This window comes from Phragmites australis, chromosome 20 (assembly GCF_958298935.1).
Source record: "Phragmites australis chromosome 20, lpPhrAust1.1, whole genome shotgun sequence".
Taxonomy (NCBI): Eukaryota; Viridiplantae; Streptophyta; class Magnoliopsida; order Poales; family Poaceae; genus Phragmites; species Phragmites australis.
Genome location: NC_084940.1, coordinates 3,197,562 through 3,222,273, shown reverse-complemented (window position 1 = coordinate 3,222,273; position 24,712 = coordinate 3,197,562). Strand labels below are relative to the sequence as shown.

The 24,712-nt window shown below is 41.9% G+C and overlaps 1 protein-coding gene and 1 non-coding gene across 2 annotated transcripts; both read left to right on the top strand.

The window, feature by feature from the left end:
* Positions 1 to 7,065: 7,065 nt before the first annotated feature.
* LOC133902595 (small nucleolar RNA Z247) lies at positions 7,066 to 7,204 on the top strand. Its single transcript, XR_009906923.1, has one exon. It is a non-coding gene; the product is annotated as a small nucleolar RNA Z247 (small nucleolar RNA).
* A 15,143-nt stretch (positions 7,205 to 22,347) lies between these two features.
* Positions 22,348 to 23,829, top strand: LOC133902018 (ethylene-responsive transcription factor ERF114-like). The gene is made up of 2 exons (XM_062343589.1): positions 22,348 to 22,641; positions 22,749 to 23,829. Exons 1-2 carry the CDS (start codon positions 22,470 to 22,472, stop codon positions 23,204 to 23,206), a joined length of 630 nt encoding a protein of 209 aa, XP_062199573.1. The 5' UTR covers positions 22,348 to 22,469; the 3' UTR covers positions 23,207 to 23,829.
* The last annotated feature ends 883 nt before the right edge of the window (positions 23,830 to 24,712 follow it).

The window sequence follows — 24,712 nt, the reverse complement described above, 5'->3', positions numbered from 1 at the left end:
GGAGCTATGAGTATATGGGGAGTGTCAGTTTGGATGAGGCATCTTGTTTCCCTTTTAGATTACAAATATATGTTTAATCTATTTTATTTTAACCTACAAACTCTAAAGCACTAGTTTTTATCGAGTAAAGCACTAATTAAAAGAATATGATGGGCACCTAAGTCAATTTTAACATTGGAAGTATGGAACCAAAGACCGAAGGTTAAATGTCGTCGTGACGCTATAACATTGGTTTCTTGCATATTCTTTCTCTTTTACACTAATTTGTATTTGACTTTTAGTTGATTGATTGAAAAGGGCATCTTTGCTAACATGCAGTTATGGTAAGGTTGTCAATAACCACAGGTAATGAAAGTAGCTAGTGATAAGAGCAGTCGTGGCACCGGTGGCTTATCGGGAGACAATGCAGTCACATAGAACCAATGAAAAGGGGGCGAGAGCTTGCCACCATGACAAAAATATAGGGTAGGCCATGTATTTGGATGTTCGCCTGACATAATTTTCTTGTAAGAAGTAATGTGCATATAGTGGTGAAAGTGAGTAGGGATGACAATAGGTTGGGTCAGATACGGGTGTAGCAAACCTAAGCCCTACCCACCACTTGAACCTCACTACCCTGCCCATGCCCGAAATGGCTGGTGGGTGGGTGTGCCTATGCCTATCGGACACCTAATACCTACAGGTTTGCCCGCAGTTTTTGTCAGGCTAAAAAATACTCTCCCAGAATCACCTCAACGATCTCATCTCAGACATATCAAGATATCATCAACAAGTAATAAAAACAAGCCACCATAGCACATAGAAACAATAAATAAGCAGAGGTCACAACATGTTGAGAACTTACCCTCTTACAAGCACATAGAAACATGGAATAAACAACACGATACATAAACAATTAGGACACACTGATTGACTGACACAAGTTCATACTCCATACTCCAGAACTTGCAAGCAATAGACAAGCCACAGCACAACAGTACCACACACAGTACAGAAACAAATATGAAAAGCATAAACATTAAGAAACAAATGCTCCTCCAAGCATCCAGCTCAGCAGCTCCCATGCAGCATCAACCATTCAATCAATTATTGTCAATTCGGGTCCTCCCGAAACATCAAAATACCATAAGCAAGTAGTAAACATTAGAAATTTACAATGATAATTGATTGATAGTAGCATAATACCATATCTTCTTCATCCTCCAAATAAGTTAGTGCTCAATTCAAACCCTAATAGCATAGAGTGTGCAGAAGTTAGCACTTTCATATTTGAAAGGGGAAAAAAAGGACTGAACTATTTACCTAGCATGTCGGTACAAGAATAAGCTTGCATACACATAAGTATTTTTACCATTTTTTGGTGTAAGCCTACTACGATATGGACTGATTATCCTCTCACTAGTAGTAAATACTGATTCAGAGGCTATTGTGGTTATAGGAATTGTCATAATATCCCGAGCAATTTTTCGTATAGTATGATACTTAATCCTTGCATACTACCTCTAATGAAATACTGAAGAAAGAGAAAATTAGGGTTAGATTATATATTGCTGGATTGATAGGCTGTTGGGTTGTGGAATGTGTTGTTGGTCTTAGAATGTAGGCTGCTGAGGAAAATGATTTAACACACAGCTCAAGGCTAGTGAGGCCAGTACTCTCTATCTAATTTGACATAATCTTACTAAAAATTACATAATTGAACTGATGATAAATTCGACACGAGTGTATGAACTTTGCATATCGAGGCACAAGTTGCCAACACCAATCATCAAATGGAGGAGAAACAGCTATTATCTGTCTCAATACCCAGGCTGATTTTGTGATAGGGTCGAAATAGATTGCGCACAACAGCGGTGGTAGTAGCATCATAAGAATGGGTGTACAGAACATTCCATCTTTTTGTTTTGTCCTAAAATAACTATTTCTTAAAAATTCATGACATAAAAAAACCAGCAAGTTGTTCCTGCATCGTTACCGTATCATGATTTCAATCTTGAAATAATTAAGACCCTCGTAATATCATATGAGAACATTTTGATCCTTATGTTCACTCGCTTGGAGCGTCGAAGATGTCGACATCGTGGATCCGTGCGTGCATAGGCATGTACTTAGGCCAATAGCCAACGATAGAGAGCATGTTGACCCAACATGGGAAGGGTGAGAGGAGAGTATGGCTTGGTTAGGCTACCTCAAGGGCTTTCCTTCAGAGACAAAAATTCCGTTGTATAGAGATTTTCGTTATCTTCAGCGCTCCAGCGATTTTCCTTCACGATTCTCGTCACGAAGGGATTCCCAAGATCATTCTTTTCAGGATGAAATTCTCTCTCATTTTCCTTCGTGATTCCCCTCGAAAGGAAGATGTTGGAGATGAGAGAAAATAAATGAATTAGGAAGGAAATGAAATGAATGGAATATGGTTGGAGATGGTCTTAGGATGTGTTAGGCTATTTAGCGAGTTTATGCTAAACTAGGCGGATTAGCGCGTCTACGCCGCGTCCATTTTTTTTTTACAAAATATGACAAAAGAAGTCTAAAAAAATTATGTTCACTATTTTTGGCATCTCAATATTTATTTATGAATTTGTTTAAGACATTCATTTAAATATGGGGAAAACAATATTATTTTTATACATGCACATAATTTTAATAGGTAGACAACAGTAATACGAACCTATTAAAATTTATTTCATATATTTTTTTGAGTTTTAGATATTTTTCCGTGCATTTTAGATTATTTCAACTGATTTATCAATATAACTATTATACATTTCGCTATTTTTTAGAATTTTCAAAAAATTATATTATACATGTAAATATACATATAAATATATACATACATACATGTATATGTACATATATACATATATACATACATAGGATCCATATATTTTTCTTTGCATTTTAGATTATTTCAGTCGATTTATCAATATAACTAATATTTCTTTCGATATTTTTTGAAATTTCCCAAAAAATAAAATTATATCATATGTGTAAATATACGTGTATGTATATACATATATATACATATACGTATTCATATATATATATGTATACATATATCTATACATACACATATGTGGCGGCATTAATACAGTAGCTACAGTACCCAGACCTATGAGAGCGCTTGAAATCTTGGCTGGATAATATATGTTATTGATATACATGATCTTACCTAGTTGCAAGTATATTTATGTATTATATACAAATTAATTGTGATGTTCTTTTTAAAAAATATTATGTGTACATTTGTACACCATGTCCATCTACTAGGTCCGCTCCTGCTAGCCGACAATACTAGAAGTCCAGAACAAGAGTGGAGCAGAACTGCCGGAACGGGTAACCTCACCGGAGGTGACATCAGCAGCGGCGATCGTGAGACGCGACAGTAATCATGGCACCAACAGGTGCAGGTTTTGATTAAAATTCCTCTGGTTCCAGGACTAAACACCACGTAATGTATGAAAAGAACCTCGGTGAAGAAGAAGAAAAAGAAATCAGACAGCAGTTCGGAGACGCTCATGAGTGGGCCCGCGGATGCCGCCTCTGCGTCTTGGCTTTATTGGATGCCGCTCCTCTGGGCCCACCAACCCCCTCAAATTTGCTACGCCACTGATGCCGCAAGAAATGAAATAAGTATACACTTGTGGTTGCTTTATCCTTTTAAGTAAATATTTTCTCGATTCCTAATTGACACCTTGACTCTGTCTAGGACTCTGGTGAGCGTTGTAGAACCTTTTTTTCTCTACTCTTAATTGATTCGGTAGAGCTCCTGGCTTGTTCTGAAAAAAAAAATAGACTAGACCTATTTGAATACAAAGTATTATTGGAGTTTTTAAAAACTTACTGCATTTTTACAAAATACTTTGATTTTTGAAAAACTACGAGGTGTTTGAATGTAATAAATATTATAGTTTTCAAAATCGTAGAATTGCTAAAACTGTATAAAAAATTGGACTTTTAGAAGCTTCACATGAGACATCTTTTTTTCCCAACCATGGCATTGCAGATCTGGTTTCTAAAATTGTAGTTTCTTAATACCATAATTTTTGAAAAAATATGACATCGAATCAGGCCTTTAAAGTGTTCGATATACGCTCCTACAGCAGTGTATGAGCATGCCACTGGCTATCAGCTGCAAGGTTGAACGAAGAAAGACAATTAGTGAAGGAACTATTACAAAAACTTGGCACAAAATATGATAAAACTGGACACATAGGCTCTTTCAATAATTTGCTCGGCTAACCATGGCTTGTCGTTCTTTTTCATAAGCTCGTGTCTGCCGTTGTCCTACCTTAATTTACAGTTTCTAGAAAAAGTCCCATTTTAGCTTGGTCTCAATGCATCCATCCACTTATAAACTAATAAATTGCACTGCTTTAGACAACCGATAATGATTGTTCATCAACTGATTATCTTATTTGCACACGACCAGCGCATTTATCCGGTACCAGTCTGCATTCAAACAATATAGCCTCACCATCTAAAATTACCACTCATAGTACATATGACTTTTTAGATAAAAAAACATTCATGACTTTATAGAGCAAAAATTATGTGGTCTTTCAAACAATTAGTGAAGATGTGATTTTCCCATGATTAGAAAAACCTCCCATATGATTAGAGACACTCACCAAAGATCTCCATAACCTATTGTGTGCATTTCAGCTAATGTGCTGAAGATCGATACTTAAACACATCCAGCGGCGAATCTTCCAGTAAGGCAAGATGGTGCAACCGCCTTACCTATCATTCAGTAATTCCATGGTGAGCGAGCACTGTTCAACGGCCGGCGCCGACGCTGACCAAGGCCAAGATGAGGTTCACACCACTAAAATCTTCGACACAACGGTCCCACTGAACACATCCTAACAATTCGGACCGGCAGATGGTCTGAGACCGGCATGCACCAATCCTAGGTAGGAGATGCGGATGAACAAAATGACAGACAAGGGAGCAACAGTAACGAATGGGACATCATTGTGCTCAGGCTTCCCTCCTAGTTTTGAGTGGGGTTGACGCCCAATCCTGAGGGTCTGCTCTTCCCCTCCGGTGGTCTGCTCACCTCCTAATCAACGCAAACCTCTGTGTAAATGTCGTGGTTAAAATTGACAAATTGGAAGCTATACACAAAGCTACTTCAAGTGAAGTGGGAGTTAGTAATTCTGGTATGCAGTATTTTAAAGCTTCGTTAATTTTACAGGCATATAGTCCAACTCAATATAATCACTGGCTCGAGATAGGTCATTTGTATTTTTTTTCTCCATCTTTTGTTGTTTTATTGACAATGTCTCGGAGGTCTTAGCAAAGAATGGCTTCTAGTTCTATGTAACCCACTCTAACCCATGCTGACGCTAAGCTTTACAATTCCCGTTTCAGCCTCAGTGAGTTGTGAAACACGTGAACAGGGGACAACAAAGCATTGTTAGAGGAAATTCTCGTTACATATAGATATGTATCTTGTGTGTCTTTGTTAGGATCTCCAAGATATGATCGCACCTTTATCTCCATGATTAGATTATATTTATAGCTGCCTTAGAGATCAAGATGAATCGTTCAAACTTGGAGATCTATCTGTACCTGATATTCTTGTATCAATAAATCCTAACGCGGCCTCCTACGCGAGGTAACAAGCTTAATCAATTTGTATGGTCATTAGAGCCACCTCTTCTAAACACATCTAATCCATGGCGTGATGAGTTTATGGCTCATTCGGATACGATCAATACCGCTAATAATCTTCAAATCATACAAAATCCAATTACAAGAGCACGTGCACGACAAATAGATTACCAGGTGAAATCGTTTCTCGTTGTTCATGTTTTCTTGGATAGATTACTACTAAATTATTGTAATATTTTGTTACTTAGAAACGTGAGAAAATCACTACAACCTTACTTGGACGTCACCCCTCGAAGGCCAAGTCTACTCGGACTCGAGGCTGAGCTCTGGTCAAAGTCGTGGTCATGGTCGAGTCTCAAGACAGCACTTCAGTAAAACGGATATAACTCTCTCATACGAAGTCCGTTTTAGGCGTTCTTGGATTTGCTGGAAAGCTTATATCGAGCCATTTCCAATGGATCTATGCTCGACCAAATATTTCTTATAGTTTAGTCAGAGTCGAAGGAATAAGATGTTGCATCACCGTTCTGAACCCTATCTGGTTTTATAATCGTGTCGAGGTTGGAGTCTAGGTTGTGCATGTCTCTTTCCACGGCTACACAACCCTAGGTTGACCCCCTCATGTCCCCTTATAAATATACGGTATCCATCATAGTTTAGACTCAGGTTTAGCTTAGATTATTCTGTTTTAGACAGTTTCACCGTTTATCGATTTGTTGAACCCCAAACTCGAGTATTTCATTGGTAATTAGCAATATTCAGATTGCATCTACTTGTTCTTGCTTGTGTTTTCGATTTGCTTGCAGGAAAAGCCTTCTTGACGAGATCAACCGCGTCTTGACACGGTTGATAACTACGGAGTAGTGGTGTAGTTGTGTAGTGGTTGCGAGAGTTCTCGATCTGTTCTGTTCGGAGCCTTTAGATCATCAACGTCGAAACTCCACCAATCGACTTATCATACTACCTTTCAGAAGATCGGGCAAACGCGCATCATGGCCTCCCCTATAGGTCCTCTCATCTTCGAGAAACTCACGAGAGACAACTTTCTTCTCTAGAAGGCGTAGGTTCTTCCTGTCCTTCGTGGAGCTCAGTTGATGGGCTACCTAGATGGCTCTATCGCTATGCCGCCAAAGACCATCACCGTCACCAACACCGATAAGAAGACCGAGGATGTACCCAGTCCAGCTTATGCGGCATGGATTGCTCAAGAACAGCAGGTGCTGGCATACCTACTAAACTCCTTTTCAAAGGAAGTACTGACACAAATCCATGGACACAGCGACCAAAGTTTGGTCCGCGATCCAAGCGATGTTCGCCTCTCAATCCCATGCAAGGGTGACCAACCTCAGGCTAGCTCTCGCCACCACTCAGAAGGGCACCATGATGACGGCGCAATACTTCTCCAAGATAAAGGCCTATGGAGATGAACTTTCTGCCACAGGAAAGATCTTGGACGAAAAGGAGATGGTGTCCTATATCCTATCAGTTCTCGACATGGAGTATAACCCCTTGGTTCAATTCATTGTTGCGAGGTCAGATCCAGTTTCATTAAGTGATCTGTATGTACAAATGTTGAGCTTTGACACTCGTATGGAGATGCTACAAGGCACTGGAAATCAGCTTCAGTCCTCCGCTAATGCTACCTCACGTGGGTGTGGCAGTGGATCTAATTCGCGAGGACGTGGAGGCCATGTCAGTTGCGACGGTGGTCATGGAAATAGCCGAGGAGGGCGCACCAACGGTGGTGCTCCCAAACAGGGAGGCCAATGGTCCAGAACTGGAAGACCCAAATGCCAAATATGTCATAAGCTCGGTCACTCAGCAGCCAACTGCTGGAACCAGTTTGATGCTGACTTCCAACCAGAAGAAAGAGTTGTGGATGTTACTGTTACATCATATGGTGTCGATACAAGTTGGTATACTGATACTGGTGCCATCGATCACATCATAGGAGAGCTTGAGAAGCTAACTGTCCATGACAAGTATCACGACCATGATCAAGTGCACCTGTCAGTGGTTCAGGTATGAAAATTAGTTATGTTGGTCGTGCATTAGTTCATACCCCTACTCGTGATTTGCATCTTAACAATGTTTTGCATGTTCCAAGTGCACACAAGAATCTTGTTTCCGTTCATCGTTTAGCCACTGACAATGGTGATTTTCTTGAATTTCATCTGAACTTTTTCTTGATCAAGGACCAAGCCATGAAGAAAACAATTCTTAGAGGGAAGTGTGAATGAGGTTATTTATCATATTCATTCATCATCAAGTCCAGATCACAATAAGCAAGTCTTCGGTACCACTAAGCGATCCTCTACACAATGGCACAGTCGTCTAGGTCATTCATCTTTTTCAATTGTTGATCTAGTCCTTAGAATAATGAGCTTCCCTGCTCAAGTTAGTTTAGAGAAGAGTCTATTTGTGATTCATGTCAAAAGGCAAAAAATCATCAACTTCTCTATCCTAGATCCACCAGTGTGTCTGCAAGTCCTCTTGAGATTGTCTTTTTGGATGTATGGGGACCAGCTCCTGACTCTGTTTGTAGACACAAATACTATGTAAGTTTTATTGATGACTATAGAAAATTTACATGGATCTATTTACTCAAGAAGAAATCTTATGTGTTTCAAGTTTTCCATAATTTCCAGAATCTTGTTGAACGAAAATTTAACAAAAAGATTCTCACCATGCAAACTGATTGGGCTGGTGAGTATGAAAAGTTGAATTCTTTCTTTCAAAGGATAGAAATTGCGCATAAAGTTTCATGCCCCCATGCACATTAGCAAAATTGTGCCGCCGAAAGGAAACATAGACATATAGTTGAAGTTGGCCTTGCTCTTTTTGCAAATGGATCCATGCCTTTGAAGTTTTGGGATGAAGCCTTTCTAACTGCCACATATCTCATCAATCTTTTGCCATCTAAAGTCATCAATTATCAAACTCCAGTTGAGCACCTTCTCCACCATAAACCAGACTACACATCTCTTCATATATTTGGCTGCGTGTGCTGGCCTAACATGTGACCCTACAATACCCAAAAATTATCCTTCTGGTCGAAGCGATGTGTTTTTCTTGGTTACAGTTCTCTTCGCAAAGGTTTTAAGTGCCTAGATACTTCCTCTGGCCAAGTATATATTTCTCGGGATATAGTTTTTGATGAGGTGGTATTTCCTTTTGACAATCTTCACCAAAACGCTGGGACTCATCTTCACCAAGAAATTCTCCTTCTTCAGCAAACTATGCGCCATAGTCTTGGTTTTGATCACAGGGGAGAACTATGCATTGATCAAATGACTAATCATAACCCTGGCTATCATGTCTCTGGTACAACCATGCAGGAAAATCATGCTGAAAATGGAGTACAAAACGGTGATCAAATCGGTGATGCATTGGTGCAAAATGGCGATGAGCATGGCACTAATTCTGTTAATGATCTCGGCGCTGGATCCCAGGCGGATTCTGTCCAGGAGGGATAGAACACCCCGGCCTCTAGGGATGTGTCAAATCCATTCGATGCAGGTGTGGCATCGCCTGTCTCGTCTAGCTTCGGCCCTGGTCCAATGTCTCCTGCCTTCATCTTAGGTGCAGCGACACCAAGTTATGTTGTGTCCTCTGTGGTGGCTCCAGGATCTCCTACTCCACCTGATACTGTTCAATAACGACCACACACAAGATTGCAAGATGGTATTATTAAACCTCGTATCTTCATTAATGGTAGTATAAAATATGGGTACTTTAGTTCTACAGGTGAACCTGAACATCTATAAGAGGCTTTGAAAGATGACATATGGCGGCATGCGATGGATGATGAATAACAAGCATTAATGAATAACACAACCTGGTATTTGGTCCCACCAAAACAAGGCAAAAATATAATAGATTGCAAATGGGTCTATAAGATCAAGAAGAAGGCATATGGAATAATAGACAGATATAAAGCCAGATTGGTTGCAAAAGGGTTCAAGCAGAGGTATGACATAGATTATGAGGACACTTTTAGTCCAGTTGTTAAAATTGCTACTGTTCGACTTGTTTTAGCTATTGCAGTCTCTAAAGGTTGGAGCTTGAGACAATTAGATGTACAGAATGCGTTTTTGCACAGTATTATGGAAGAGGAGGTCTACATAAAGCAACCACCAGGATATGAGAACAAAGAAGCTCCACAATATGTATGTAAGTTAGACAAACAAATCTACAGATTAAAACAAGCTACAAGAGTTTGATATTCTCGCCTGAGCGCTAAATTATAGGATTTTGGCTCTGTACCATCAAGATCAGACACATAACTATTCATCTACAACAAGTCAGGTATTATCATATTTGTTCTAATTTATGTTGATGATATTACTGTTACCGGTTTATCACATGAAACAGTTGCAAATATTATTGCAAGATTTGAGTACTAATTTTGCTCTCAAGGATCTTGGAGACTTGCATTTATTTCTAGGAATTGAGGTCAAGAAAATTCCAAATGAACTGCTGCTGTCGCAAGAAAAATATGCTTATGATCTCTTGGAACGTGTTGGAATGCAAAATTGCAAACCAGCACCTACGCCCTTTTGTCACTGTCTAAGAAATTATCAGCATATGAAGGACAACCTCTCAGCTCAGAAGATAGCACAAGGTATAGAAGTATAGTGGGAGCTCTTCAGTATTTAACTATCACTAGACCCGGTATCACCTTTTCAGTAAACAAGGTATGTCAGTTACTCATGCGTCAACAACAGTACACTGGACAATAACAAAAAGAATCTTGAGATATGTTAAAAATACTATGGATATTGGACTAACTTTCAAGAGATCATCCTCTACTCTTGTAAGTGCCTTTTCTAATGCAGATTGGACATGTTGTGTTGATGATAGGAGATCAACAGGTGGCTTTGCAATTTTTCTTGGACCAAATCTAATTTCTTGGAGCGCTAGGAAGCAAGCTACTGTCTCTAGATCTAGTACAGAAGCAGAATATAAAGCATTAGCAAATACTACAGCAGAAATCATATGGATACAGTCTTTGCTAGTTGAACTTAGAGTTCCTCAAAAGCCATCTCCGTGTCTTTGGTTTGATAATTTGGGTGCAACATATCTTTCTGCCAACCCTATATTTCATACCAGAACAAAATATATCGAGACTGATTTTCATTTTATTAGAGAAAAGATGGCAAACAAGTTACTGGACATCCGATTCATTAGCTTCAAAGATCAGATTACGGATGGTTTTACCAAACCTCTATCAACTCATGACTTAAGAGAATTTCAACATAATCTTAACTTAATAATGTTGTGATTAAGGGAGTCTGTTAGAGAAAATTCTCGTTATAGATAGATATATATCATATGTGTATTTGTTAGGATCTTCAAGATATGATCGTACCTTTATCTCCAGGATTAGATTTTATGTATAGCTGCCTTGAAGATCAAAATGAATCCTTTATAGATTTATCTGTACCTAATATTCTCATATCAATAAAACCTAACACGGCCTCCTACGAAAGGTAACACGCTTAATCAGTTTTCAAACATGTCTGAACAGACAACTCTGAAGACGCCACCTTTCTTTTTTGGACAGCAATGATTATTGCACGATGCCTGCTTGGATTGCTGGTGGCCGGCACGCCCAGCACTCTAGTCCCCATCGGTCTCTCACTCACGTCACGGCAGCCGCCGTTGCAGCACCGCTCACCGGCGGTGGCCGGAACGGCGACGTGCGTGAAGGACAAGGCTCCCCTGACGTATTCCCCGGCCCGGCCAGGTCTCCGAGCAGCCAGTAAGAGACAGTGGCAGTACCAGAGCCACAGTAAGCAGGTCGCACCGTCAGGGACGGCTAATCTGCTGCGAGTACTGAGAGTTGTTGAGGAACGTTGAAGTCTACGAGCTCACACCTGCCTTTATCCAAGGAATCTCTCTGTTCCTCGCTCACTTTCTTTCTGGCCATCCACCTAGGGAAGCTTGGAGCTAACGTCCCTTTTGTATCGCTTTGTTTGGTTGGTTGGTGTCTTGGTGAGGTGTTTTCCCTTGTTTGCTGATCGCCTGAGGACGGATGAAGACGATGATGCAACTTTGTAGCTTGTTGCAACAAAAACCTAGTTAGCTGGTACAGTATTCTGATTCCGGCTGAGCTTTCAAGGCATACAAAAATACCGATATATATATAACAACAAACGTTTCAATACGAATCAGAAGATTCGCATATAATACATGGGTGCCTACAAGCATGATAGCATCGATCGCACGATGGCATCTAAACGTTCTGCAAATGGATCCATGCTTGCCCAGAAAAACTCCCTTTTTCTCAGGGCAACAGATTGTCTCTCATATACCATGCCGCATAGCATTAGCACCACATGACGCCGGATATTGGTTGGTAGCGGGAGCAGAGCGACCGCGAGCCCATGCGCGGGAGCGAGAACAAAAAGATAAAGGAGATCGAGGCCAGGCCACGCGGAGGAAGTGAAGCGAGGTGACGGGTGGGCAACGCGGTTGTCAGATGCCGTTCGCGTCGCCGTCGCTCGTTGGCACCAGGGGCGCGCGCTTGACTTGCGTTGCCTTGCTGCGGCGTGGACAGGCCGTGTCTCCTGTCTATCTGACCATGCGCTGTTGACAGACACTGCTCGTCTCGTCGAGCATTTCCGTGTGCGGTTGCTTGTAAACTTGCTCCCTGACTACCGACGATTGGGATACAGAGATTGCAACCGCTGGGGCGTTTAGCGTCGGCGTAGCGTACGTTCTAGGCCGGCAAGCGTTACGAACGGGCGCCGTGTTGGCAGGGCAAGGCCTTGGCTTACGGGAGGTCTACGCTACGTCGTCACGTACACGACGCAGCAACCTGCCCCTCCCGCTCTGACAGTAACTGTCGAGTGCTCGCGAGTGACGTGCGAAATAAGCCAGGTCCGTGCGCGGTCAGTACCAGAATCAAACTGCCATGCTAGTGGCGTAGTGGTTCCAACTTCCAACGACCGTGACGGTACGCTAAGCCAGAGCACTAACGAACAGGGTGGGTGGCTGGGTGCAGACTGCAGAGCAGCCAAATTTTCCTGAAGAAGCTCGGCCAGACGCGCCAAAACTCATGTAAACTGGAGACATTTTGGAGGCCGATCGAACTACCTGGACACGCCCAGATGCACCAAACGGCATCTGAAAGTGAAACTTCTGCTGCAGCCACTGTCCTCCCTCTGAAAGTGAATTCTGGGCGTCGAAAGCGCCACCAAACAAGAGATGGAAAGCGCTGAGCAAAGGCTTCCTGAAAAAGTGAGATGACAGAGGGCGTGCAACAAGCAGAAAATGTTCCGGTCCCGGAAGATTGAAAGAATCTGCCACTCGCCCCGCCGCTGGAAATGCTTCACCTTTGGGTAGATAATGTCGTAGTGGCCAGGCCGGCAGATCGAATTGACGTTAAGGTCTTCGATAATCAGACGATGATGCTCCTGCAGGGGTGAAATCATGATGGTTCACGCTCATATTGTGTGGCATCCCCAAAATGAAGGATTTTTTTTTTTTTTTTTTGCTTGCTTACACTCTATGTTTTCGTTTGATTCGGTTGAATTTTGGTCTTATTTGGAGTTCAAATGTCTTTCCCCGATCTCTCCCCATCTGAAAAATCTTAAAAGAAAACCTAGGGGCTATTTGGCTCATAGCCAGCCTAAGGTTGCCACCATTTGCCACAAAAAATCGTCAAACTTGACTAAAATTAGGAGATGAAAATCTTCACGCACATTTTGGCAAGACTATTGCTACACTTTTTTGAGCCATTGACACGTGGGACCTAGATGGCTGGAATGGAATGTTGCTACAACTGTAGCTACGAAGTCTAAGTAAGTCAAACTTGCCCCTAATATTCACATGCTGCAAACCAAATATGCCCCTGATATTCTATTCCTGGGTCGAGCCCATAATGTTCTGTACCTGACTCAAATCACCCTGCTTTCTTTCACAGACCCAAGGCCCCTCAGACCTTCAAATAATTTTGTGTGGCGGGCCGAAATGGCAAAGGTGTGAACTGCTAGACAATGTAGCTTTTTAAATTTTATATTTCGAAAATCAAAAAATTGTAAAACTAGGTGTATGTTTGAAAAAAAATATAAAAATAATTTATGTGAAGGGCAATAGCAAGGTGTTGCCCTTCCAACAGGCGACAGGTTAAAAAATCAAAAAAGCATTATGTTCCATTACTCTTAAAATTTAAAACACTATTGAAATAGTCATTTAAAAATCTAAAATATGTTGTAGTGGATGATATAATATATCTCTAAAAAAATTCAACTCAAACAATTACTTTTACAATAAGAAACAAAAAGATAAATTTTATTGTACACAATCTGTCTTTTTGTTTCTCATAGTACAAATCATATTTTTGTCTAATTTTTTCAAAGCTAGATCATAGTATCATCTATAATATATATTTTTAAAGAATTTTTCATGACTATTTCGACAGTGTTTTGAATTTTGAGAGTAATAGAACGTAATGTTTTTTATTTTTTAACCTGTCACCCGTTGGAAAGACGACACTTTACTTTTTTAAACCTATTGTCTGTTGGAAGGGTGACACCTTGCTGACGCACTTTCAGCGGACGACAGTGGTCTATTTTTGCAATTTTTTCAAATGGATGTCTAGTTTTGTAATTTTTTTTTATTTTTGAAATATAAAAAAATAAATCTAGACGATGATGCAGCTCAGCTGCACGAAAGTGCAAAACTAGTTGGCTTCCTGACTGCCGAAGGCCGAAAAGCGAATCATCTGTTGTCGATGTCCTTCACAAATTTTTTTGGTGGCTTTAGGACAGTGAGAAGGTAAGTAGGAAGGGAGCTTAGGGCTGAGTGCACAATCTAGCCCTGAGTTAAGTAACTTGCACTGCCAACCAGCTAATCTAGCCATTGCTCGGTGTTGTATTGGCTGCGTGTGTACAAGTTGAAGGGGGCCAAGAGTTAACAGCAGCCCCAAATAGGTCAGCAGAAAGGTAACTCGCTGGCCAATGAAGGATGGCAGAAGCTCATCAAGATTGATCGCCTGACACCAAATTGAGCTATAGAGCTTTTCTCTAGATTCACTCGAAGGCCAATGGCATCTCCGAAGCGTCGCATGATCTCCACTACCATGTCCATTTCGGCCTTAACAAAAACTACGGCATCATCTGCATAAAGCGAAAGTCTCATCTTTGCATGTCAACCTCGTAGAGTAGATAGATGACCATCCTCCATAGCCATCTCAAACAGCCTTTGTAGTGTATCAATTGCTAGGATGAAGAGATACGGAAAGAGTGGATAACCTTGCCGAAAACCACGCTCATGGCTTATGGAAGGTCTTGGTATCCCATTCAAAAGAATTGATGATGAGGAAGAGGAGAAGATCAGGGTGAGCCAATCACACCACTTTGGTGGGAAACTTTTGTGCTCAAGGAGCTCAAATAAACATTCCCATGAAACCGAGTTGAATGCTTTCGAGATATCCAATTTGAAGAGCAGAGCAGGAGTGCGCGTTTGGTGGTAAGCGCAAGTTAAATTCCCGACATACATAAAGTTGTCTTGAAGGCACCTCCGCTTGATGAAAGCACTTTGAGAGTTGGAGATCAGACCCTCCATTTTTTTTGACAGCCTGAGAGCAAGCACCTTGGACACAATCTTGGCGAACGAATGGATTAGGCTAATGGGCCTAAAATCCTTTACTGTCTCAGCCACCTCTTTCTTTGGTAGGAGGGCAACCGATGCGGTATTCATCTTATGCAACGGTCCTGTGTGTAGATTGTGGATGCATGAGAAGGCATTGACTATGTCCTCTTTGATGATCTCCCAACAAACTTTATAGAAAGTCCCCGTGAAACCATCTAGCCTGGCGCTTTTTCTGATGGCATTTGTTGGATGGCCGCCCAAATTTCTTCTTCAGTGAAAATTCTGTCAAGGTCACTGCCATCAATCCTACCAAGGTCAAGAACACCACATTGGAATGTGCATCGCCGTTCTACCTTGGTTCCCATGGTGTGATGGAAGTGACTATGTATCTCAGCCTCTTTTTCCCCGTGAAACCAAAGGAAAGAGCCGTCTTCTTTCTTCAAATTAGGTATGAAATTTTTTTCTGCAACAGGCATTTGCCTTGAGATGAAAAAATTTCGTGCCCGCATCGCCTTCACGTAGGTAAGTCAACCTTGAGCTTTGGCGTTGTCGAGAACACTCCATAGATGCTAGGCCGAGCACCCTAACCTTGAGGTCTTTCCAGAGTTGTGCTTCCTCCTCAGTGAGAGCACGGTCGTCTTGAGCCATGTCCAACCGCAAGATCACCTCTTGTGCCACATAGAACTATATACGGGCATCACCAAACAGGCTAGTGCTCCAACTACGCAAAGCTTTAACTGTGTTTTGTAACTTGCGGTGTAAAATATTGAGAGCAGAGCGACCATTTACCGGCTTGTTCCATGCATCTTTGAGCATCTCCACTAACCCTGGCACCCGGGTCCAGAACTGCTCAAACTTGAAGCTGGCAGGGCGGGGTGGCCGCTGTTGTGGGCAGAGAAAGAGAGGATGATGATCAGAGGCGAACGAGGCTAGAACCTGCAGATAAATAGTAGAGAACGTGAGATCCCACTCCTTATTCCAAAACATCCTATCCAATCTGACTAAGGTTGGGTTTTCGTGCTCATTGCTCCATGTGTATTTGCGGTTGTGGAGAGAAATTTCCATCAATTCACATCTGTCCAAAGTGCGGCGGAAGGTGCCCATCAGACGATGATTTAGATTCATGTTGTTTATATCTTTTGCCTCATATATTAGATTGTAGTCGCCCTAGAAAAGCCATGGCGTTCCAACCGGAGGCACATTGGATATCAGCTCATCCATGAATCTGTGCTTGTCCCCATCCTCCAACGAACCATATACTATGGTGAGGAGGAAAGAAAAGTTGATGAGGCGCAGCGTAATTCTCATGGGTAGTGAGAATTCTTTTAACACCAAGTCCACTGCCGAGATGTAGTCAGCATCCCAAGCAAGAAGAATTCCACTGCGGGTTCCATCAGCTGGCAGGTAAGCAAAATTGGCCGGCCTTTCACCCAAAATTTCTACTCCCAGCTAGCGGTCAATCTCTTCAAGTTTTGTTTCTTGCAAGCACACAAAATTTTGTTTGCAGGCTTGTATGAGCTCCAGCACTACTTCACGACGAGCTGCGGCGTTGAGCCCACCTACATTCCAATCCAAGATGGACAAGCCTTCACTCATTGAGAGATAGTGAAACACAATAGCAGATTCCAGCAACTGAAAACTACATTATGCCGAGATTGGTTACACCACCAAACACATAGCCAGGTTGAAGGGCAAACCGCCATGTCCCCCAAAACAGAGCCCTTGCTGGGAGCTTCCACTGAACCAACACTAGGAAGGAAACCTAACTTGCTAGACTGAAGGTCTAGTGTTGTAGGAGCTAATCTGAATAACATTGGAAACTAGATGAACTACTGGCACATTGATGAGCATATGATGGTCTGATGATCAGATCGCCTCGATTTCTGCTGCTTCCCCATCTATGGCCAGAGCTACTGATGCTGCCATGATCGGGCGACTAGCCAGATGGGTCACCGCCCTGGTTGCAGTGACAGTCTTGCGTGCGAGAGGCTTCTTGAAGGAGTCAGTGAACGCCTTCATGGCCTCGTCACCGATCGGTTCTTCTGCTCCCACCAAGTCGAGTTGGCAGATGAGACGGTGTGTTACGCGCTTCGCAACTGGCACAAATGAGGGGTTGACAGCTTGTTTGTTGCTCCGACAAAGAGTGGACTTCTGCTCAGTAGATGTGGCAGAGGTGCTCGGGGCCAAAGTAGGTGGCACTGGTGCAGGCAGGATTGGAGGTGGGAGGTCAAAGAAGATGCGGCCAGCAAAATCGGCTGTAGTTCCGCCCGCCACTGGGTCGCTAATGTCGATGCCATTCACCTGAGAGGTAAGATGGTCCATCTCAAATGCATCCTGGTGCAGTTGCCCCCCCCCCCCCCTGGCGCAAAGACGACCACCACGCTGCCACCTTCACGGTACACCATCTTCTGATTTGCCTGAACAGATGCTAAATTGCAGCCGTGAGCCCATGAAATTGTGCAATCAACATGAATCGTTATCATGTTTCTGCACTGCTAGTCTGAAGGATTAGCTGTAATACCCTAGTCTATTAAAATTTTTGGTTTCGGCTCGTGTGGCATAAATGTTTTGATACGATGAATTTAGTACCATATTAATAGTTTAAATAGGTTGATAATAGCTTATAAGTCTTCACACTTCAAATATAATACCTCAGTGCTAATCTTTTTATATGAAATGAATATGAAAATGTAAGAGAGATGTTATGTATATGCAGACCTGTCCCACGAGTGAGTTAGACTGTAGGCAAATTTTGAAAACGGAGTGTAACAAGTGTTATTTAGAGCTAACTCAAGATCATATGTGTTTGTCTACCGTATATGCGGTAAGTTATCGAGGGTGTCAGTCATAAAGAAGTGATAGTGTAATACACTAATTTATTAATGTTTCTAGTTTCGAGCCGTGTGACTCAAATATTTTAGTGTGATAGATTTAGTACCACTTAATAATCTAAATAGATTTAAGTTAACTTATAAATATTCACACTCTAAACATAGTACATTCAGATTAATCATGAGAACACACTGGACTGCTGGAAGCGCCTAAGCGGGCTGTTACATCAGGCAAAAATCCAAAATTAGACAATATACGTGACCGTATTTACCGAAATAGACAACATGTTAGCGTATTTACAATTTTAGCATCCGTATTCGGCACACCGTGTGTCGAATATGGCACTGTAGCTCATATTCGGCACACGGTGTGCCGAAAATGACACTGTAGCATAATTTTCGGCACACCGTGTGCCGAAAATGGACTGTAGCACAGTATTTCGGCACACGGTGTGCCGAAAATGGACTGTAGCACCGTATTTCGGCACACCGTGTGCCGAAATACGGTGCTACAGTCCATTTTCGGCACACCACACTCCGAAAATGAACAGTACCGCGCGTGAACAGTAACAGCAGTGCGTTTGAATTTCGCTTTTCCTCTTTTCCAAAACGGTGGTCTTCTGTTACTCCAAAAATGTTAAAACTTTTTTTACATATTTCATAATCCATGTGCAACCCATTTTAGTTGGATTCACTGAAAAATCCTTTGTATATTTAAAACTAAAATTATTCAAAAAAGACTACTTTTATAAATTGTAATAATTTTTAGTGTCTCAAATAAACTCCCAAAAATCTAGAAAAATTCACTAATATTCTTATTATGTGATGAACTAATTTCTAAAATTATTTTCAGCTCTAGTTTATATGATGAAAAAATGAGTTACTTTGTAATGCTTCATTTACATGAAATGATAAAAATACATATAAATGAAGCATTACAAAAGAACTCACTTTTTCATCATATAAAATAGGGCTAAAAATAATTTTAGAAATTAGTCCATCACATAATAAGAATATTAGTGAATTTTTCTAAATTTTTGGGAATTTATTTGAGACACTAAAAATTATTACAAGTTATAAAAGTAGTGTTTTTTTGAAGAATTTTAGTTTTAAATATACAAAGGATTTTTCGGTGAATCCAACTAAAATGGGTTGCACATGGATTATGAAATATGTAAAAAAAGTTTTAACATTTTTGGAGTAACAGAAGACCACCGTTTTGGAAAAGAGGAAAAGCGAAATTCAAACGCACTGCTGTTACTGTTCACGCGCGGTACTGTTCATTTTCGGAGTGTGGTGTGCCGAAAATGGACTGTAGCACCGTATTTCGGCACACGGTGTGCCGAAATACGGTGCTACAGTCCATTTTCGGCACACCGTGTGCCGAAACACTGTGCTACAGTCCATTTTCGGCACACGGTGTGACGAAAATTGTGCTACAGTGTCATTTTCGGCACACCGTGTGCCGAATATGAGCTACAGTGCCATATTCGACACACGGTGTGCCGAATACGGATGCTAAAATTATAAATACGCTAACATGTTGTCTATTTCGGTAAATACGGTCGCGTATATTGTCTAATTTTGGATTGTCTGCCTCCTACCTGCCATCATGACTACTACCACAAGCTAAACTATCCGATGATTAGTTAGAATCTGAGACTAAAAATACTTACCGAATTTTTATAACCTTTTGACGTACGCGGAGATGACCCTACACTGACATAGGCATTGAGCAGAGGATCGTATTATCACTTAAGAATCCACTAGTACTTACATATTCCGAGATATTTGTTCGTTTAAATACCTTGACGTCGTGTGAACGTCCAATCTAGAAGTCGAGTCCTTGACTTCGCTGAGAGGAATTGCACCGAAACTTCCTGTCCGACTTTGTCTATTTCCCACTTGTAACTAGTTTTTTCGCGGTTGGATTCGATTCTCTGCTAGTGAATTTGAATTGTTGCGTCGATATCTTTTCAGGTTCACATCAACAAGCTATTCAAGGCCATAATTTCTCATGTGTTGGTCATGCTTCTACGTAAGGATGTACCTCGCGATCAGTTATCAGCTGCCCTGTGTCCTTGCTAGCTAGCTAGTTCTCCCTCGTTTAAAAATAAAAAATACAAGATGTGTTTTATTTTAACAAAGTCAAACTTTTATACGTTTTTATCAGTAATTAGTTAATTATAAATATATTTAGTGTATAAAAAATATTTAACTAGACTTATATTTCAAAGTACTTTTATACTATATCGGTCTTCTAAATATAAACGATATCTTATGAGTAAACAATGATCCAAGTCTAATTTTAAAGATCGGACCATTATAAAATCTACGCTGCTAGACATTTGATGCAGGTGCTAGCCCCAGACACTTAATACTATAGGATTATGATAGATTGGTTATCCCATTGCCGTACGATTTAACTCGAAAAACTCCCACCGTAACATCTCGCACTCCCTCGTCATCCACTGGGCGCTCACTCTCGAGTTACGATGATAAAAATCTTCGAGGAACTTGACTTCTACTATATTGACGAAAAAATATAAAAAAATATGTGTCACTACTAATATACAAAATATAGATTTTCAACCACTAAATCATCCATCTACTCCCCTACCCTCCAATACCATTAATTGTTGCATAAAAATTATCGAGTTTTACTTCTTACACCATGCAACAACAAAAAATAAGAGAAAAATCAAATTCACCAACACATTCAACGAGCACAACAAGAGAAATTGATCTGCAACATAGAAATCCAATGCTCTCCATCATACCATTTGATATTAACTCATGAAACAATTTAGCTACACATGTGCAACAGTATAAAAATACAATTTGCAACATCCAAAATGTACTAAAACAATTACCAATTAGGCAACATCTAAGTACTCGTGTTGCAACTAGAAAATTACTCCTATATAACAAGCCAAACGTATAGTTGCAACACCACCAGAATTACATATCTACATGGTCTAAAATACGGAATGTTGCTTTCACATTTGCAACAAATTTTAACCATAACAGAGACAAATAACCACTACAACAAATCGAAAGGATTAGTGGAACAAGTGCCAGAACCAAAATAAAAATACAATAAACGAAAAGTACCCAATGTAGTATTCAGAAATATCCAATGCAACAGAAAGGTAATACTAGTGCAACATATTAAAATGTATTATTTAAAAATCTCAAGAAACAAATATAGGATAATGCAATATAGAAAAATATAGGTGACAACATTGAGAAACCATAATTGTAATATATCAAAAAAAGAAGGTGAAACATCTGTAATAAGTCATATCTATAGGAGGGTGCTAGAATTGTAACAGAAGAAAAGGAGAGGACAAAAGAAAGAGAATATCGTCATCAGCCACATTCTTCACCGTTGCATCAAATCAAAACACCAATTACAACATATCAAAAAACTATTTGCAACGTGACTACCTGTGGCGTAGATGTTGTGCACAATGACTATAGCATCGAGCTTTTTGGAGATTGCAATCGAAGATCCCATCAGAGCCGATGAAGCCCTATTATAATAAGCATCTCACAAAGCCATTCTGCGAGGAATGAACTAGTCACCACCTAAATCAAAGCTCTGCCACCCACAAATGCGTCTTCTAGCTAGTACCGGGCTCCTCGTAGTGCAAATCAAAGCCCTACCCTAGGATTGATCTCCTCGCCACTCGAATCGATGCCCTACCATCAGGATCGAACTCATTGCCACCAAAATCGGTGTCCTACCGCTAGGATTCAAGCTCTTCTAAATTGGATCGAGCTCTTTAACATATGACTAAATGGATGCTCCACTAATGAGATTGAGCTCCTTGCAACCAAAATGGAGGCCCTACTGTTGGGATCCATACTCATCCTCATGGGATCAAGCTTCTCTGCATGGGATCAAACTCCACGCAGGAGAGGGCGAGAGAGGCGACGAATTGGTGAGTTTGGTCAGTCGAGGGAGATGACTACGAGGGAGGAGCATCGTCCACGTAGTGTCTATTTTTTCTTCTTCATTGAGTTGAGTTCGGACGTGAGATGTAAATTAATTTGATAAAGTATAGTCAGCGCCGTTGGTTCTGTGATCAGCCGTGATTACAACATCCGAACAAATCGTCAACACCCGGACATACGAAGGGAATCATTCTCGTTATAAAATTTGCCTTGTATTCTTGGACAGGGGGAATAATTCTCTGTTCACCTAATTAGTTGTTAGCGTCATCGTGAGCAGAGAGAAGCTTGCCTATATAACAAGGGGTTAGCACTCCGCGATTCACATCGTTATCTTAGTATCTCTTTCTACGTGCCTGGTTACCGAACGAAGATTACTTGCGAAGCATATGGGATTTGAGGTGGCGAGGGAGGCAACGACCAATCACTGTGGCTCATCCAAGCAGGCGCGGTGACGAACGTATGGAGGAGGAGGAGCAACGACGAGGTGGCGGTTTCCTCGGCCACCGCTACTCCGCGGCCCGGGGCGAGTACGAGGTCGCCGTCGTCGCGGCGGCGCTCACGCACGTCGTCTGCTCCACCGAGCCGCCGCGCGGGGACGAGTTGGCGGCCCCGCTGCCGGCGCCGCGGCAAGGTACGGGGCCCCTCTTTGCACGCGCACGCACTTACGGTGTTTCGTTGCACGTTGCACGTCACGTTTCTGAGATCGCTGTTGTCACCGGCCGTGACATGCGCGTTCAGGGGGGCATGATGGAGGTGGCGGAGGGGAGGAGGCGCGGGCGCAGTACAGGGGCGTGAGGCGGCGGCCGTGGGGCAAGTGGGCGGCCGAGATACGCGACCCGGCGAAGGCGGCGCGCGTGTGGCTGGGCACGTTCGGCACGCCCGAGGAGGCCGCCCGCGCCTACGACGACGCCGCGCGCCGGCTCAAGGGCGCCAAGGCCAAGCTCAACTTCCCGACGACCTCACCCCAAGCCACCGCGTCATCGTCGTCGGCGCCGCCGACCGTAGCCTCCGCCGCCACAGGGGAGTTCCCTAACCTCCGGCAGTACGCGCACATACTCCAGAGCAGCGACGGGGACGCGCCGGCCGTCGCGTCCGGGCTGCTGCTGGGCCGCCGGCCGGCGGCGGAGAAGCAACGACGTCCCGAGGACGGACGTCACGACCGCGGCAGCAGCAGCAGCGCGAGCAGCGGGAGGTGAACACGGGCGTCGCACACTTGCACGTACGGGTCGGCGCGTGTGTGATCGTGCGGTTGGACTTGATGCCTTCATCAACCATCAGTGCAGCGCGCGCGGACGGGTCGATCGATCGATCGATCGCGATCGAGTGGTTTGGTCAAGGGTGTGCCGTAGGTAAGTAGGTTGATGTGATCAACTAAACTGTACGTCCGTCACGTACAGTTCTGTACGTGCACGTCTGAAACTCTGGAGGTTGCACACATCTCACAGCGAATTCGTGAAGGTTCATTGAACAGGTGGTTAACTGGTACATACACAAGCACACGCCGCCACCCGAGTGTGCAGATGTATGTGTGCTCGTGACCAGACGTGGATGAAACGTTTATCATTTGTGTGTGCATGCACGTACTATTTCAAAGCACGTACACGCGCTTGCTAAGGGTGGGGGGGAAAAAATCCGAAAACCAAACATAGAAATCGAAACCGAACCGAAATAACCGTTTTTACGCTGTGTTCGGTTTTCAAATTCATGCTATTTGTTTAACCAGTTTAATTATGATTTTTCGACTCCAAAACCGAACAAACCTATAAACCAAAATATATATAGATCTCTATTCGTCAACTTCTGAGATGCACGAATCCTAGCCCAAACCATCTAAGGCCCTGATGCCCAAGCTACTCACGCACCTCCTGCTTAGCCTAGTCTAAGACTATTTGAATTATTATGTTGTAGTTTTTGTGATTTTTTCATGTTGTATGCTTTTATGGTTATATTTATATTGCAATGATGTGTTATACGTGCCTATTAAGCTATGTGAAAATTTTGGTTTAAAATAAAAAAACTGAAGAAACGAACTGAAATATATCGTTTATTTAGATTCGGTTTGTTTTTTCCCAAGGTTATTTTGGTTTCTAGTTTTTGAAAATCCTAGCGCTTGCTACTTGCTATATAGGAAAATGACGACGACTAAAACAGTATGGTTTACGTGCAAATCACACGCTTACGCAAGTTAGTTTCATCCTAACCATAAAAGGGGAAGATATTTAGTAATCTAGCGCACATACGAAGAGACTTTTTGTTTTTTTAAAATGAAGAGACTTTTTGTTTGTGTATCAAGAAACTAAATTTTCTTAGAATTTGTAATTTTTTTAGAGGACTGACGAACTAGCCACATAACGTAAATGAACAAATCCTTAGGCCCTTTGCAATTGGGCCTTAGTCTTAAGCGATGTTTACCCACCACCCTCTCTTATGAGGTTTTAATCTCGGATCGAGATTCTTTTCAGTGGAGTGTGAGATTTATCGCACCTCAAAAATTATAATCTAGTCATGAAGCATGTATATGCATAATAACATCATAATTCATACAGTTGATTTTGTTTTATGTGTTCCAATTTTTTTTTTAAAGGTTGCGTCATTAAATGACTCGTTTTCTCCACCTATGTTATAGATAGGAATTGTTCGAAGGTAGTTAGATAACCCAAAATTATTTAGAAATGATAGGGAGAAAAATTGGTAGAAATGGA

Excerpts from the sequence above, each read along its gene's own strand:
- LOC133902018 (XM_062343589.1), top strand. The coding sequence starts at position 22,470 with ATGGAGGAGGAGGAGCAACGACGAGGTGGCGGTTTCCTCGGCCACCGC. Across the intron at positions 22,642-22,748 it reads GCTGCCGGCGCCGCGGCAAG|GGGGGCATGATGGAGGTGGC; the intron begins GTACGGGGCCCC and ends ATGCGCGTTCAG.